Raw genomic sequence first — 17450 nt, forward strand, 5'->3', positions numbered from 1 at the left:
CGGCCCCGCGGGCCACGCGCCCCCCTCCTCGGCCGGAGCCCGGTCGCTGCCCCGCCTTCTCCGGGGAGCGCCAGGCGGGAGCGGCCCGGACCCCGGGCTCGCGCGGGAGAGGACGCGCCACAAACTTTGCCTTTTATTGTTCCTAGCTCTTTAAGTGCCAGGGACTCTGCCGGGCAGGAAAAATGTCCTTCTTCAATTTCCGTAAGATCTTCAAGTTGGGGAGCGAGAAGAAGAAGAAGCAGTACGAACACGTGAAGAGAGACCTGAACCCCGAAGAGTTTTGGGAGATTATAGGGGAACTGGGCGACGGAGCCTTTGGGAAAGTGTATAAGGTAAGAGGGAGAAAACGGGAAGTTGGCTTTGGAGCTGAAACGGTCGCCCGTCCAGGGTGGCATGAGGACTTCACCCCTACATCCCTTCCCGTATCTTGCCCACCCTCCCTAGGCTTTGAACGTTGAAAGTTCAGCTCAGCATTAAAGCAGTGGCTCCGACGGTAGGGTTTACTGAATACGGGGGGGGGGGGGCCGGATGCAGTTTCAAGAGTGATGGTTGGGCAGTCCACCCTGTCAAACTTGGAAAGAAATTAGTGTAATTTCATGGGAGGAGCGGGCGGTTGTGGCCCTCATTGTAAAATCGGAAACTCAGTAGGCTTTTCAGTGTGCGCATGTTTGTTTACTAATGGCGTTTGAGTGTATGCTTGTACCAAAACAGGTAGCTTTTGGGAGCTAGGAGCAGAGAGCGGGCAGTATCTGTAGTTCAAATAAAACAAGAGTAAAGTGATTGCCAGCTTGCAGTCTGTTCTTGAGTTGGTTGCTTGGCCACATGGGATGGAATTTCTGACAGAAAACTTCCAGAAGAAAATCTGCATTTCATCCTAGTTTCTAAATATAATAAGCATTGGCTCTAAGGCCGTACCAGCACTTGAAGAATTAAAAACTCCACGCGTAGTTATTTCAGTAGAGGTTTGATGTTTCAAAATGAAGGTGTGAGTGTTAAATGTTTGTACTGTCCTAGGAAGTATATGAATGATGTCACTGGAATATTTACTTCCTGAAGGGTGAGGCTTTTATGAGCCACAGTTTAGGGGAAGGACCCACAGGGTTGCCTAGAAGTGAACACTTACATACTCCACTTTTCAGTTTCATGTAATTTGGTCCCCTTGAAAGTTCCGGAAAGCGGCCAGGTCAGTAGTAGCGTCCACATTTCCAAGGTTGGGTATCCTGAAGCTTAGACGTAGTTCATGGCCACGTGATTCAGTTTAACCTTGAACTCAGATCTTCTGTTCCCAATTGCAGTAGTGTGTTTTTACTTTAACGTCCATTCTGTAGAAAGCAGTTCCCTTAGTTGTTAAGCATAGTACACTTTATCTTGTGATGTATGCATGCACTGAATGCATTCTGTCAAAATTCCAGTCCTCATCTTTTATCCAGTCTGAAAGACACACTTTCTTTGCGCTGAGTGTTTTTGGAACATCTTGTTCACATGGCTACTGTCACACTTGTCATGTATTATAATTGACATTCATATTTATATAATAAAATTGAGGTCCAAAGTTTCACATTTGAATCTGTTTCTCAGCATATGCATTTCCTCATTATTTGTTGAAATGAAGTGTTCTCTTCAGAGAATGCTATTGAAAGTTGGCACAGAATATGGTTTCAACAAGAGCTTACTCTCTAAGATGCATGGTTGGAAGGGCATTTAGTGTGGTTGGAAAATCATTCTAGGGACACTAGTGTTGGCTGTCAGAGCCAGCTTGGTAGTTGTGGGCAAAATAATCATCTCCGACTAATGTTTTGATAGTTGTAAAACCATAGGTTTCCTTGAGTGTTTGTTTCTTCGGCTCTTTCCACTTGTTAATGTCCTCTGCATATACAGTTACTGAAGAGAGGCCAAGAGAAACCCATAAGGCAAGCTTGTGGTGAGAAGGGTAGGTGACCATGGGTATTTCTTGTGGTGTGAGGACATTTCATCAGAAAGGAAAGAGTAGAGGATTAAGAGCATGGACTCATACCGGAATATTTCTTGCTCTCCCACACAGCAGTCTGTGACCTTGGGCAAGTTACCTGCTGTATATTCGGTGACTGACAGTGATGGACTTCCCTCACTGGAAGGCCTATTTCTTGTATTTGTGGTGTAAATATATAGAAAGTGTAAGGCATCTAGAAGGGGTTCAATGAATAGTAGAAATTACTGTCATTATCTATAGAGGTCATAGAAGCCAAACGTGGTATGGGAGAGGAAAAGGGACCCAGAAGATAACAGCCTCTTTCTATGGCATAGGCAGATTGTGCGATTTTACTCTGCAGAGTGTCATGTATAATCTTATTGCAAAGTCAGTTGAAATTTCCTGAAAAATTTGAGACTTCATGTAGTTTAACATTACAAACTGGCTAGCATCCTGTGGGATTATTTTTACAATGGAACTGAAGAAGACAGATTCTTTGCATTTGCTCTTGAGGAATCAGGCATGAGTTTTGTTTTTGTTTTTTTAAACAAAAATGTAAATTTAAGCTTTTTTGACTTTTTGGCCTCATTTTTCCTTTTCTAAAAATTGTTTAATTTTCAAGATTCTCTGGAAGTTGTAAATTTATATGAAGGAAACTAAAGTTATTTTTGTGGTGTGAATGCTGTCATACCTTAAAGTTTATGGTAGTGTGCAGTAGACAGCTGTTTTAAAGCTTGATTCCAGCTACCACTTGGAAATTGGGGACTATTAAAATACAAAATTGGCTGGGCAGTGGTGGTGTACACCTTTAATCCTAGCACTTGGGAAGCTGAGGCAGGGAGATTGCTGTGAGTTCGAGGCCAGCCTGCTCTACAGAGTGAGTTCCAGGACAGCCAAGACTGTTTCTAGGAAATCATGTTGTGTTCTTAGTTTAAGTCAGCTTCCCATCACACAGTTGCAGTCCTTGCGCTCAGTTCAGAGCTGTATAGCTCTCACAGAGTTACTAGCATGCTTGTAAAATCAGCACTAGTTTAAGTTTGTTTTCTTTTCAATGTGGTATGGTTGGATGTAAATGAAGACACATAATATCCTTTGCATTATCTTATTAGAAACCAAAAAATAGTAACAAAAATATGCTTTGAGTGACATGTCTGTTTTTAACCTGTTAAAGCAGTTGATGCTGAGTCCTGACTGTATGCTCTGTGGCAACTGACAGGGCCATGTCTTTTAGAAAGTAGTGAAATATGTAATTCTTGTATTGAAGAAATACTGAAACATGTTTATGTATTTAGCAGGTAACAAAGTAGGTTTCTGTTGACAGTATCAGGGTTAAGAAATTATGCTGCACCTCAGACTCGCTCCTTAAGTTACTCATCTGCTGTATAGTTTAGCATCTCTAAACATAAACTTAGTTGTATGTGTTTCAGCATTATGAAAATAGAATCATATTTAGTGTGTTACTATGCTTGTTACACGGGCTTTGTTATCACCGACTGCTGTAGTTAGTTGATTTTCATTGTCGCATAGCATTCAGTAACAGGATTGTTGTAGCGAATCTTTCTCTGTCCTGCTGGGCAGATCCCAAATAATGACACGGAGACGTCATTAGCTTAGGCTTGTTCTACTTAAGTTAATCCATTTATATTAATCTTTGTTCTGTCACATGGCTTTTACCTCTCTCTCGTTTTGTGTGTCCTCCTTGTTTCACCTGATGGTGTCTTCTTTCTGCGAGGAAGTCACACCTATGTCTCCTGCCTAGCTATTGGCCGTTAAGCTTTTTATTACATCAGTCACAGCAACACATCTTCATATAGTGTACAAGTATCCTGCAACAGGTTGTATCACAGTCATTTGCCATTTTACTGTTAGTGGGCAAATGGGTTGTTCCTAGTTTTCGACTCTGACATAAAACACTGGGATACTTCATCAAGACTTGACTCAGGAGTAGCATGGCTGTGCTTCTAGAGCAGTATGACTTTAATTTTACTAGCTGATGTCAAACTGATTAAGCTATTTTATAGTTCTACTGGGCTGTATAAGATGTCTTTGTTCTTTGTTCTTATTGACATTTGGTATTAGAATTTTTGACCATCTGATTATTAATAAATGCTTTTTAATATGTTTATCATAGTTTAAATTTCTTTGCGTTCCATTCTCTTGCTTATTTTCTTATAAATGTCATTTTCTGCCTATATGTAGTATATGTACTTGTAATATATTTGTGTGTATTATAAACATGTGTATATGTATCTCTATATATGTGTATTTGAATTTTAGCCATTTCTCAGTTATGGTATCATAAATGCTTTCTCATTTTGTGACTTATCTCTTTATTTTCATTATAGTGTCTTGGCCGAGAGACTTCTTCATGTCAGTATAGTAGAATTTTTCAGTTTTTTCTTTTCTTTTAATGTTTATTTTTTAGGGCATTCTTTCCTAAACCAATATAATGAAGATAATCTATTTGTCTTCCAAAAGCTTCAGAATTTTGCCTTTAACAAGTTCACAGTTTGTATAGACTAAGTTTTTGTGTGTGATATGAGGTTAGGATTCAGTCCTGTGCAATGTGTTCCCTTCTTTTCTTCATGAATATTTAAAGTTCAGAACCATTCAAGTTCTTTCCCATAAGGGGGCTGTCTTACTGCTCTGAGGTGTTTTATCTACTATATAACTTTTGGATTTTTGCAGTTTTTAATTTATCAGTCAATCTCACTATTCTGTTATCCTAATTAGAAAAGCATTAAAGTAAGTTCCTATGACAGTAAGACATTCTCCTACTTTTTTCAGTAGTCTAGGATATTCCTGGCTCTTATCCCTTTCATGTGTATTTTAGAAATACCTTGATTGAAATTAAAAAAAACCCAACCACAAACCATTGTATTATTTTTGAGAGATTTTATTGGTTTTATGAATCAATGTTGAGAAAAATTGACATGTCTTTCTGTGTATTCATTATATCTGTATTCATGCCTTTCCTCAGTAATGGGTTCTTGTTTTTTTTTTTCCTGGAAGTCTTGGAGCACAAACTACTTCAAAAGTGTCCTTACTTTTAGGATTTCTTTCTTAATTTTGTATGAAACTTTTTGTAGCCTTCAGAGAAAATATCCATGGAAAGTATATTTTTAGACTTTGCCTGTTAAAGTATCATCTTTTTATAATGCAGAGAGTAGTGTGTAAATTCTGCTTCAAAACAGGTTTTCCTGGATTTTTTAAGAATGAGAATTTTCTGACTTTTTTCCATTCATTGTCTTTTGGCTTCAAGTGTTGATGTTGAAGAGTTGATGTCAGTTTATTTTCTGATTCTTTGTGATCTTTTTCTCTTTATAGCTTTCAGGAATTACTCTCTTTTTATATGGTTTTCTGATACTATGATCTCCACTCCCCACTCTCCACCCCTGTTTGCTGGACTTAACTTCTTTTAGTGCAGAGGCTCATGTCCTTCACTTCTGTGGCATTTTCTTCTATTATTTATTAGAAAGTTTCTGCCCCTGTCCCCAATAGCTCTTGTCATGGTTTTGAGATCTCTGTTTCTAAATTCAGTGGATACTTAATATCCTACTTGACTTCTCAGGAGCTCTTGGTACGTACCCCTGACTATTCTTACCTTTTTAAAGCCTTCCACTGACTTTTATTTTCCCTTTTCTTCTGTGTCTTCGCCTTTCCAGGCTCCTCTGCTAGCTCTTTTGCTAAAGGATATTTAAGTGTTGAATTTCTGAGGATTTGAGTATATCATTTTTGTTTTCTTTCTTTCTCCTTTCTCACTCCCCTTCTCCCCTTCTAACCCTAGGTGGTCTGGAACTCCCTGTGTTAATGGGGCTGGTTTTAAATTTACAGCAACCCTATGTTTCTGCCTCCTGAGATGTGCACACCTCAAGTTCTCTCTCTCTCTCTCTCTCTCTCTCTCTCTCTCTTTTTTTTGGTTTTTTTGAGACAGGGTTTCTCTGTGGCTTTGGAGCCTGTCCCGGAACTAGCTCTGTAGACCAGGCTGGTCTCGAATTCACAGGGATCCGCCTGCCTCTGCCTCCCGAGTGCTGAGATTAAAGGCGTGCGCCACCATCACCCGGCACTCAAGTTCTCTTTTCTTCTTTGCTTATGAGAACTTATTTTTACCCATTCTTTAATTATCACTTAAAGATAATTTATGTCTGTGCTCAAAGATTGCTCCTGAAATTTAGATCCATACATCAAGCTGTCCACTAGCCATGTCTTTTTTTTTTTTTTTTTCAAAACAGGTCTTGCTTTATAGCCATGGTTGGCCTTGAACTGGCAATGTAGTCTAGGCTCCTTAGCCTCCTGAATGCTGGGATTGCAGGCTTGGTCATGTAATGTATGTGATTGGCAGTAATTTATAAGTAAGTTGAGGTCTAACATATTTTGAACAAAATCCAGAATATGAGTTCTTTTTTTTTTTTTTGTTTTTTGTTTTTTCGAGACAGGGTTTCTCTGTGGCTTTGGAGCCTGTCCTGGAACTAGCTCTGTAGACCAGGCTGGTCTCGAACTCACAGAGATCCGCCTGCCTCTGCCTCCCGAGTGCTGGGATTAAAGGCGTGCGCCACCATCGCCCGGCCAGAATATGAGTTCTTTATTGTTGGTCCCTAGTTTATTCCTGTGGTCTGTTTGGTATTTACTATCTGGGGCTACCACTTGCATAGACCTACAATTTTTCTGTTGTTAAGTTCTGGGATTACTGTTATAGAATTTCTAGAGTTACTATTTTTAATTTCATTTTTCAATTAGCTTACAAAGTAGCAGGTTTCCCTATGGCATTCCATAAACACTTAGATTTGACCGACTCCCTGCCAACCTTCCTCTTTTGCACGTTCTTGCACCTTCATCTTCCTTTTCCCCTTCTACTTTAGCAACTGGTTGTTTACTAACACTAAAACTTGTATACATTTTAATTTTAATTAATTACCTGATTAATTTGTGTATGTGTTTGTGTGTGTGTGTGTGTGTGTGTGTGTGTGTGTAGGTCCTTATGCCACAGGACCTGTGAGGAGGTCAAATGACAGCTCTTAGGAGTTGATTCTCCTTGAGATCAAACTCCAGTTGTCAGGCCTGCCTTCACGCGCCTCGCTACCTGCTGAGACATCTGGCTGGTCCAAAAACTTGTAAGTTATACTTAATAAACATGTCTTGACACACACACATACTCTCTTTTCCCTCTAATTTTTTAGTCAGAACAGCTCTGTCTTACATATACTCTTCTGAATCTTTTTGATATGTTTTGGGCTTGATATAAATGTATTCTTTTGAGTAAGTCTGTATTTTTGATATAATGAATGTGATTCATTCATGTTTAGTAGTCATTTGATCTTTTTTCTATAGTATTAAAATTTTTGAAATGCCACTGTTTACAGTTTATTCTTTGGTTGGTAGTCATTTGGATTGTTTTTACATTTTGTGTATTAATAGTAAGATCAATCCATGTATATATGTTTTATTCATGTATGCACATATATGCAATTTTGCCTATTATGGGACTTGTGTGTTAGGGTGTAAATATATAAGTGTGCAGAGATTCAAGGCGTGATTACACTCTACAGGCAAAGTCAGAGATCTCTTAGTCTGAGCTTGCTGGTTGAGCTAGTCTGGCTAGCCAGCTTGCTCCAGGGGTCTTGTATACCCTTTCGTAAAGCTGGAATTATAGACAGGCCATCTTGCCCACATGAAATGGTGTTTTGGGGATTTGAAATCAGATCTCCATGCTTCTGGTAAGCTCTTTAACCACGGAGCTATCTCCTCAGATAGGAGGTCTCTCTCTGTAGTCCGGACTAGCATAGAATTTGTAGCCCAGGTTGCCCTTGACTTTGTGGTCTTCTGCCTCTGATTCTCACGTGTTGAGAGTGCAGGCTTAGGCCACCTAGCTTGGCATTGTTAGTAATCTTGTGTAGTTTTTTTGGTGCATACCTTTATTCATTTCTGTTGAATGTGTACTTAGCAATAGATTTTCTTGCTTTTAGGTAGTTATGACAATTTGCACTCCCAACAGGAGTATACTGTGGAAATATTTTAGCAAATTTTTTGATTATTATAACTGAATATCATAAACTGCAGAGTATAAAGAATGGAGGCTTATTTGGCTTGTGATCCTGGAGTTAGGATTATCCAAGAGCTTGGCACGTCTGTTCAACATCTGATGAAAGCCTTCTTTTATGGCAAGAACCATCACATGGAGACAGTAAATGTGTCAACATTTGCCTAATAGCCTGACTATTTCTCCAGTCATCCGTTAACCCATCAGTGTACTCTGGTTATGGAAGCAGGTGCTGACTGCAGTGTGTACAAGGGAGCTTCTTAGACGGGACAGAATGGCCTTCACGACCCTGTTGTCACCCTACAGTCCCACCATTAATGTATAAATCTGGGGATTGAGTTTCTAGCATAGGAAGTTTGCAGGGAATATGTTCAGACTTTCCCAGGCTGTCCTGTGTCCTTAGGCCTAAGATGATAAAAGACAGTAAAATGCTTGCAAGGACTGGACTACAGTCTCTGAGAACCCATGTCAAATAACTGGGCACACTGTGATCCCAGTGCTGGCAAGGAGCAGCAGACAGATAAACAGTGCCTGAGGGACATCAGTGAGGTTGTCTGCTTGTCTCCGCCCACAGACACATGTATTTATGTACCCATACTCACTTAAATGTATGTGCTTGTGTGTGTGCACACACACCCACACACAGATAGACACATTTCTTTACCCAGATTTTTCATAAGTCAGTAAGAGAAACTTTTTTTTTGCCAAGGTGTTTGGATGTAAGGTGCTGCTGCTATTTAAAAGTTGCATCTTCATTATAAAAAATGGTGTTGTTACATGTTAAAATGGGAGTGGAAAGGTTTTTACTTTTCCAATTCAGAATATATCCCCTCTCCCCCTCTCCAATCCCAGAAATCTTTTTTCTGTGTAGTCCTGACTGTCCAGGAACTCACTATGTAGACCATGCTGGTCTTGAACTGAGAGATCTGCCTGTCTGTGTCTCCTGAGTGCTGGGATTAAAGGGGAGGGCCACCACCCCCTGGCTTCAAAACAGATTTTTTAATAGTTAATACTAATCTGAACCCTGCTGAATTTATTTTCTTTCCTAAAACTCTATTTTAGAAGGTTTTAAGTGAATGATTTATTTCAAGATTATGGAAAGAAAAAATGTCAAAAGCAGAACAGCTTGCTTTCTACCCCTCCATTTTCTTATTCGATTTCTGCTTTTCTATGTGGATATAATTAATTACTCAGTGAACATACAAGGAGTAAAACATATTTAGCCTTTTCCTCTTTTAATCTATAAGATAATCAGCTTTGCCAGTTTATTCTTGTATTGACTCACATGTCTTTGTAATATGGTTTTCATCAGGACCACCAACCTACAAATAACTACACGGACACTTATTAATTATGAAAGCTCAGCCTTAGCTTAGGCTTGTCCCACTAGCTCTTATAACTTAACCCATACTTTTACCTTCCCAATTCTAGGTATTTGACTCATTCCTCCTGTGCCTTGATTTTCTCCCTCTCTTCTCTCTCCCTGGAAGTCCCATCGGTCTCTTCTGCCTAGCTATTGGCCGTTCAGCTTTTTATTACCAATCATAGTAACACATCTTCACACAGTGTACCGATATCCCACAACATGTCTTCCTATAAATTAGTGGGGGAATGTTGGTAAGAATGCCTTTTTTTTTTGTGGAAAAGTATTTGAATCAGTTCTTCCTCTCTTTTCACATCCTTCCTTCTTCTCCCCATCTCTCTTCTCTCCCTCTTTCTCTTCCTCCCTAACTTCTTTCTTCCCTCCATCGCTTCTCTTTTCTCTCGCTCTTTTTTTTAATGTTATGGCTTGAAAAATGTGGACCATACATTTTATTTCTCTTTGTATGTTGTCATTTTTACAGTTTTAAAGAAATATACTAGAAACCAATATAACTTGTTTTAATTTTACTTGTAAATTTCCTGTTGATGTTTTGTATAGTGTGAGATTTATAAAGTAATTTAAAAATTTAAAGGTCTGACTATATATAGTTAATTAGTATTTATTGACAAGTAATGACTAAATTATTTCAGAATATCTTGCCAAAATTTTATAAAGGATGACTGAAAAGTAATAGACCATATCTAATTTTGTATCTTTAAATTGTCTTGAAAGAGCCTTTAGATTTGTTGGCCCTTTTTTCTAGTCTATGATTTGATGGCTATGAAGTGTTATCTTTCCTTTTCAGTGAGACCAGCTCCTTTTCCTATGTTGATTGGCCATTTGCATTTCTTCCCAGAAATGCGAGTTCTTTCTATTTCTCACAGGTTTACAGGAGTCATTGTTATATGTTGTCTACACATTTCTTTTGCCTCTGGGTTGCCTATTCTCTTTAACATGCTTTTTTTTAAATAGACATTTACATTTTTAATGCTCAATCTGCTAACTTTTTTTCTATATACTGAATGCTTCTGTATGGAGAAATTCCTCCCAACCTAATACAATAAAAATGTTCTTTTGTTGTTTTCTTCAAATTGGTAGTGTAGCCTTCTTCACTAGGTGTATATTTAAACGTGTTGATTTTGTTTCTAGTGTGAGGGGGAATCCAGATTCACTTTCTCTGTAAGTTTTTGTGCAGCTCACCTCTCCTTTTTTCACATTGTTTTAATCATGCATCACATGTCTGTTTGCGTAAGGTTCATTTCTACGACATTCAGTATTTCTTTCTGATAAATTCCTAGTAAGAGAAGTCTTTTAGGATAAAATGATTATTAATGCTTACTACAGAATTACTTTTTTTTATTTATTCATTTATTATGTATATAATATTCTGTCTCTGTGTATGCCTGAAGGTCAGAAGAGGGCACCAGACCTCATTACCGATGGTTGTGAGCCACCATGTGGTTGCTGGGAATTGAACTCAGGACCTTTGGAAGAGCAGGCAATGCTCTTAACCTCTGAGCCATCTCTCCAGTGCCTACAGAATTACTTTTGAAAAGTTCTAGACACTATTTACATTTTCCCAAGATTTTTTCCTTTCTTTTTCTCTTTGAGATAGGCTCTTGTGAAGTAGCTGAGGCTGATCTTGAACTTGCGGTCCTTGTGTTTTAGTCTCATGAGTGCTGCGGTTACAGTTATGGACTCTTGCCCGGCTTTTTTCTATTTTTTTATTGTGGTAAAATATATATAATAGTTACCACCTCCCCTTTCTGTACTAGACACAGATTTTTTGTTTGTTTGTTTGTTTTGTTTTGCAGGGGCGATGTGGGGTGAATTTTGAGACAGAATCTTTCTACATGGCCCAGTCTGGCATGGATCTTACTGTGTGTCACAGGCTAGTCTTGCCTTCTTAGTCTTCTTTCCTCCACCTACCTAATGCTGGGATTATAGGCATGCATCACTACTATTCCTGGTACACCTTGACTGGTTTTTTTTATGTACTGTTAACTGAGATTAAATATGACAAAAATGTTCAACCACTACTACCACCTGGCTCTCTTCATCTTGTGAAGCTAACACTCTACCCATTAAATAATGACTTCCTATCCTTTTTACAGTTCTTGGCAGCCATTATTTTACCTTCTTTATGATTTTGATTACTGTATTTGCTTCTTATAGTATTTATCATTTTGTGGTTGGCTTGCTTCATTTGCCTTGTCCTTTGGTTCAGTTATTTGTAGCTTATCAGCATCTCCACTTTTTAAAAAGCTGAATAATGTTTCTTTGCTTATCTTCACTATATTTCTCTTAGCCATTCCTTTGTTTTTTTTTTAAATATTTATTTATTATGTATACAATATTCTGTCTGTGTGTATGCCTGCAGGCCAGAAGAGGGCACCAGACCTCATTACAGAGAGTTGTGAGCTACCATGTGGTTGCTGGGAATTGAACTCAGGACCTTTGGAAGGGTAGGCAATGCTCTTAACCTCTGAGCCATCTCTCCAGCCCAGCCATTCCTTTGTTGATGGGATTTTAGGTCATTTCTGCATTTTAGCTTTTGTAAATAAAGCTTGTATGAGCATAGTGTATGATTACCTTTTTGAAACCCATGGAGATGTTGGACCAAATGTAATCTCATTTTAACTTTTTTTTTTTTAAGATTTATTTATTTATTATGTATACAACATTCTGCCTCTGCCCGCATGCCAGAGGAGGGCGCCAGATGTCAGTACAGATGGTTGTGAGCCACCATGTGGTTGCTGGGAATTGAACTCAGGACCTCTGGAAGAGCAGCCAGTCTTAACCTCTGAGCCATCTCTCCAGCCCTCATTTTAACTTTTTTGAGAAACTTTTATTTCCCACAGTGGCCATGCAATCTTACATTCCTCCCAATTGTGCCCAGTGGTTCAGCTTTCTTCTCTTCTTTGTCAATGTTGTTTCTTTTAAAAGGTAGCCACTCTAATGAATGAGGTAGTATTTTATTGTAGTTTCTATTTGCATTTTTTCTGATGATTAGTGGTGCTTAGCATCTATCATATACTTATGGGCCATTCCCTTATCTTCTTTGAAGGAATTTTGTTCTAGTCCTTTGCTTATTTCTTTTTTTGGTTTTTCGAGACAGGGTTTCTCTGTGGTTTTGGAGCCTGTCCTGGAACTAGCTCTTGTAGACCAGGCTGGTCTTGAACTCGCAGAGATCCGCCTGCCTCTGCCTCCCAAGTGCTGGGATTAAAGGCGTGCGCCACCACCGCCCGGCTCTTTGATTATTTCATATATATTTTATTTATATGTATATGGTTGCTGTTTGCGTTCATATGTGTTCATATGTGCGTGTGGAGGCTAGAAGTCATTGTCTGGTGCATCCTTCAATTGCTCTCCACCTCACGTAAGACACAGTCTCTCACTGAACCTGGAACTTAGAGATTTCTTCAAATCAGTGGTTCTCAACCTGTGGGTTGCAACCTCTTTTGGGAGGTCAAGTGACCTTTTACAGTGGTCACCTAAGGCTGTTGGAAAACACTGAGATTTACACTTTGATTCATTACAGTAGCAAAATTGCAGTTATGAAATAGCATCGAAAATAATTTTATGATGGAGGGGGTTACCACAGGAGGAACTGTTAAAAGGTCACAGCACAAGGAAAATTGAGAACCACTGGTCTAGATTGTCTGGCCAGCAAGACCCTGGGGTCATCCTGTCTCTCCCTCTCCAGCCTTTCAGTTACAGATTATATGGGCCCTGGGGATCTAAACTTAGGTCTTCATCCTTGCACGGCAAGCATTTTACTGTCTGAACCACTCCCCAATTCCTCCTTTGCTCATCTTGAATTATATTTTTGTTTTAAAAGATTTTTAGTTATGTGTTCATATGGGGTATGAGCACAAAAGTGCAGATGTTCGTGGAGGCCAGAGGTATTCAATTATTTGGAACTAAAGTTAGAGACTGTTGTGAGCTTCCTGATGTGGGTACTTGGGAACTGAACTTGTGTCTTTTGCAAGAGCAGTACATGATCTTAACTACTGAGCAGTTACAGTGATCTTCAAATATTAAGTATTTTGCCACATATTCTTAAAAACAATTATTTTGTATTTATTTATTTTGTATGAGTATGCACGTGTAGATTTGCATGCTGTGGCACATGTGTGGAGGTCAGAGGACTGCTTGTAGGAATGGAGTCTTTTTTACTATGTAGGTCCAGGGGTTCAAACTCAGGTAGTTTGTCTTGGCAGCAGGTACCTTTACATGCTAAGCTACCTCTTTGGCCTCCGTAATATATTATTTTCAAAGTTTTATAGTTTTAGGTCTTATATTTAGATTTTTTATGTTTTGAATTAATTTTTATTTGTGATATTGGATAAAGTACTGTTGCCAGAGGCTCTTCATTCGTTCCCGGCTGCTCAGCCCTGAAATAATCACACAGAAACTATAGTATTTGCAATACTGTTTGGCCAATAGCTTAAGCGTATTTTTTACCTAGCTTTTACATCCTAAATTTACCCATCTCCATTAATCTTTGCATCACCATGAGGTCATGGCCTACTGGCAAAGTTTCAGTGGGCTCCGGCAGATGTGTCTGTCTCCTGCAGCAGCTACAGGGCTTCTCCCTGACTCTGCCTACTCTCTCCTCCTCTATCTGCTTGGAAATCCCACCTTGCCCTATTCTGCTAAGCCATTGGCTGAAACAGCAGCTTTATTCATTAACCAATAAAAGCCACACATATACAGAAGGACTTCCCATACCAAGGTACCAACTTAATTTTTTGCACATGGATACTAATTTTCCTAGTATGTTTATAGAAACAATTTTCTGACCTGCTGTCACCCTTGTTGAAGATCATGACCACACATGCCAAGCTTTTCTCTGAGATCCCATTTATTCGTGTCTGTCTTTATGTCTGTGCTTCATTATTTTGATTACTGCAGTTTTGTAGTAAGTTTTGAAATGAGGAATTATGAATTCTTGAGGTTTGTTCTTTAAAGGTTTTGGCTATTTAGGGTTATTCGAAATTTCATATTTTATCATGACCTTTTTTATTTCTGCAAAAACCTTGAGATCTTGGTAGAGTTTACATTGAATGTATAGATTGCTGTGGGCAATATTAACATTTTAACAATTCTGATTCTAGTCCATGAACATACGTGTTTCCTTTTTCTTTTCCTTTTTTTTTTTTGTCTTCATTTCTTTTCAGTAGTGTTTGGTTGTTTTCACTGTACAAGCTTTCTGTCTTCTTGATTAATTTTGAAATTTTTTTTGTGATGCAGTTGAAAATGTAACTAAGATCCTTAAAATTTAAAAGCATTTATTTTTCTTGAATTAATTCTAGAAGGTAATTTACGTTTGTCTTATTGTTAAGTATGTATCATGAAACTCTTTGTAGTTTCCGTTTTCCATTTGATAGCTCTCAGTGTCGCTTTTAGCATGTTCAGGCCACTCAGAGTCAGCAGTCTGTGAAGTAAGTGGGACAATGATGTAATCTGAGACTCGGTAGACATTTTAAATGTCCTTATGCTCTGGACAGTTGGGGTCTTACTCCTTGTTTGGGTGGTAGAAGAAAACCCTTTGCCTTTCAACCCCTAGACCCAGAGGGGCCACATTAGCAGGATCAGTATTAGGATTAGTGAAGAGACTGAGTTCATTTTTCTTTTTATAAACTTGTTGTTTATGATTTCTTTCATATTTATCCTGGATGGGTTTTAACCTTTCTCTTTTAGATTGATACCTTTGTGGGGCTGGATTCCACTTGATTTTCTTTATAGGTCTTTAAAATTTCTTTTCTCCTTTTTTAGGTCTTTTAACTTCCAGTTGAGATTCTTACTAAAATTTGCCTGTTATAAAAATATTATGTAGTCTCAGAAAATGTAGACCTTGGAAAGAAAATGGGATTTAAAAATTTCTCACCACCCAGGAAGGGTCACAGTTGTTAAAATAATAGTATAGGAGAGTTTAGTTTTGGCCCTCCTTCATTTAGAACATAAAATCAGTAGAGAACTCAGGTAAACTAAACTTTCCCACAGTCCTCTATTTGTTTATGTAAAGTAGCTATGCCGTATTTATATGTTATGAAAATAAAAATACAGCAACATTGAGTGTCCATGGTTGATCCTTGAAACCTTTTATCAAAGGAAGTCACATTTTAAGTTAAGTTTTGTTACTTATTAACTTGCTCTTATTTTTGATGAACGTTTGCTTAGTTATTTCATGAAGTCTTTATGTTGGGCTAAGTTTTATTTCCTTTAGAAAAAAACAGATACTACTTACTACTAAGGTTTAGGGTTCAGAGAATATGTTTTAGATAAAAAGATTGCAACGCAGGTCAACTTTACTACTCTGCCACTCTAGCTAGCATAGTCCATCAAATTTTATTCACTCTGTGATTGCTTTAAGATATATTATTATTGGAAGAAATAAAGTTGAGTATACTAGCACATGCCTGCATTCCTTGCACTTAGGGAACTAAGGCAGGAGGATTCTTCCAAGTTGGAGACCAGGATGAGTGACAACCCAAGCTATACCCTATCTTCAAAATAAAAGCCAAATAAAAAGATATGCTATTTTTATTCTGGACAAAAGAAGAAAATACTAATTAAATTTTGCCAAGAATCCTGAGTATTTCATCCAAATTGCTATTTTGTATCTATTATCTCTGTGAATATATGAAAATTTAAATATGACTCCTCTGAATTACATTTGAATGATCATTATTTGATCATTGTGTTTTCCATGTACTGTCATCCTCTAATCATTAAAAACATTAGTAATGAGGCATTGTGGTCAATTGGCTGGCTGGCTGGCTGGCTGGGTGATTGGTTGGCTTTTTGATGGGATCTTGCTGCAGTATTCTAGGCTAGCCTGACAATGCCACACTGAGGTCCAGCATTTCTTAACAAGTACTCCAAAATCCTCGCTAAGATCTTGGAAGATAATGATTCTCGTTTTGCAGGTGATAATGCTGATGTGTAGCACAAATTCTAATTGTTCTTTAAAAAAAAATCTTGGCAGTGAAAGCTGAGAGACCCGAGAAGCAGAGCAACCAGCCACTCTTCCAGTGCTCATACTAAAGGGGCGATCCTGTCCTCAGACTGCATGAGCTCCTGTCTCCTCCTGCCTTATATTCCCCTCTCTGACAAGCCATATCCTTACTGTCTCCACCTCCCAAGTTCTGGGATTAAAGGTGGCAGCCACCATTGCCCCGCTGTTTCTCTTTTAAACTGGATCAATTTTGTATAGCCCTGTGTGGCCTTGAACTCACAGAGTCCGTCCCTCTCCCTAGAGGTGGGATTAAAGGTGTGTGCCACCACTGCCTGAACTCTAGTATCTTAGATCTTTAGGCAGACTTTATTTGCTAAAACACAAACAAACGATCACCACACTGATGCTCTCTTGAACGTTCCACATAATAGAAGTTTTAATTATGTAGGACTCACATTGCTTCTTCATGAGATCCTTAAAAAAGTTTAGAGTCTGAGAGACCAAGGAATTGTAATTGTTTGACACTAAGGACACATGAATTTGTGATGCAGGAATGGCTACATGGTAACACAGTCCTGGCCAACAGCCATTATAAAATGACACTGACAAAAACATCTCCTGCTTCACTAATTTCAGAGAGTATGTGTGTTCTATTTCTGTGAGGGGACACCATGGCCAGGGAAACACTTAATAAGGAAAACATTTAATTGGGACTGACTTAACAGATTCAGAGGTTTAATTATCATCATGGTGGGAAACATGGCTGCACACAGGCAGACATGGTGCTGGAGAAGGAGCTGTGAGTTTTATATCTGGATCCACAGGCAGCAGGAAGAGAGCAACACTGGGCCTGTCTTGAGCATTTGAAAATCTTAAAGCTGACCCCCAGTGACAGACTTCCTCCAGCAATGGCACACCGCCTAATAATGCCACTCCCTATGAACCTATGGGGGTGGTTTTCATTTAGACCACCACTCCTGTTTGTTTATATTCTCTATTGAAGGGGAGGTAATAAAATACCTGGTGTTCAAAGGATTAAATAACAGAGTACTAGCCGGGCGATGGTGGCGCATGCCTTTAATCCCAGCACTCGGGAGGCAGAGGCAGGCGGATCTCTGTGAGTTCGAGACCAGCCTGG

The 17450-nt window shown here is 38.8% G+C and overlaps 1 protein-coding gene across 2 annotated transcripts in view; it reads left to right on the forward strand.

Annotated features, from left to right (window-relative positions):
- The first annotated feature begins 6 nt into the window (after positions 1 to 6).
- Slk (STE20 like kinase) overlaps positions 7 to 17450 on the forward strand; it is a 55954-nt gene continuing 38510 nt past the window's right edge. For both annotated transcript variants that reach the window (XM_026781284.1, XM_005352443.2), the window contains exon 1: positions 7 to 332. In XM_026781284.1, coding sequence (XP_026637085.1) covers positions 183 to 332 — 150 coding nt within the window. In that variant the 5' untranslated portion in view covers positions 7 to 182. The remainder of the gene's footprint in view (positions 333 to 17450) is intronic.

This window comes from Microtus ochrogaster, chromosome 8 (genome assembly GCF_000317375.1).
Source record: "Microtus ochrogaster isolate Prairie Vole_2 chromosome 8, MicOch1.0, whole genome shotgun sequence".
Classification (NCBI taxonomy): domain Eukaryota; kingdom Metazoa; phylum Chordata; class Mammalia; order Rodentia; family Cricetidae; genus Microtus; species Microtus ochrogaster.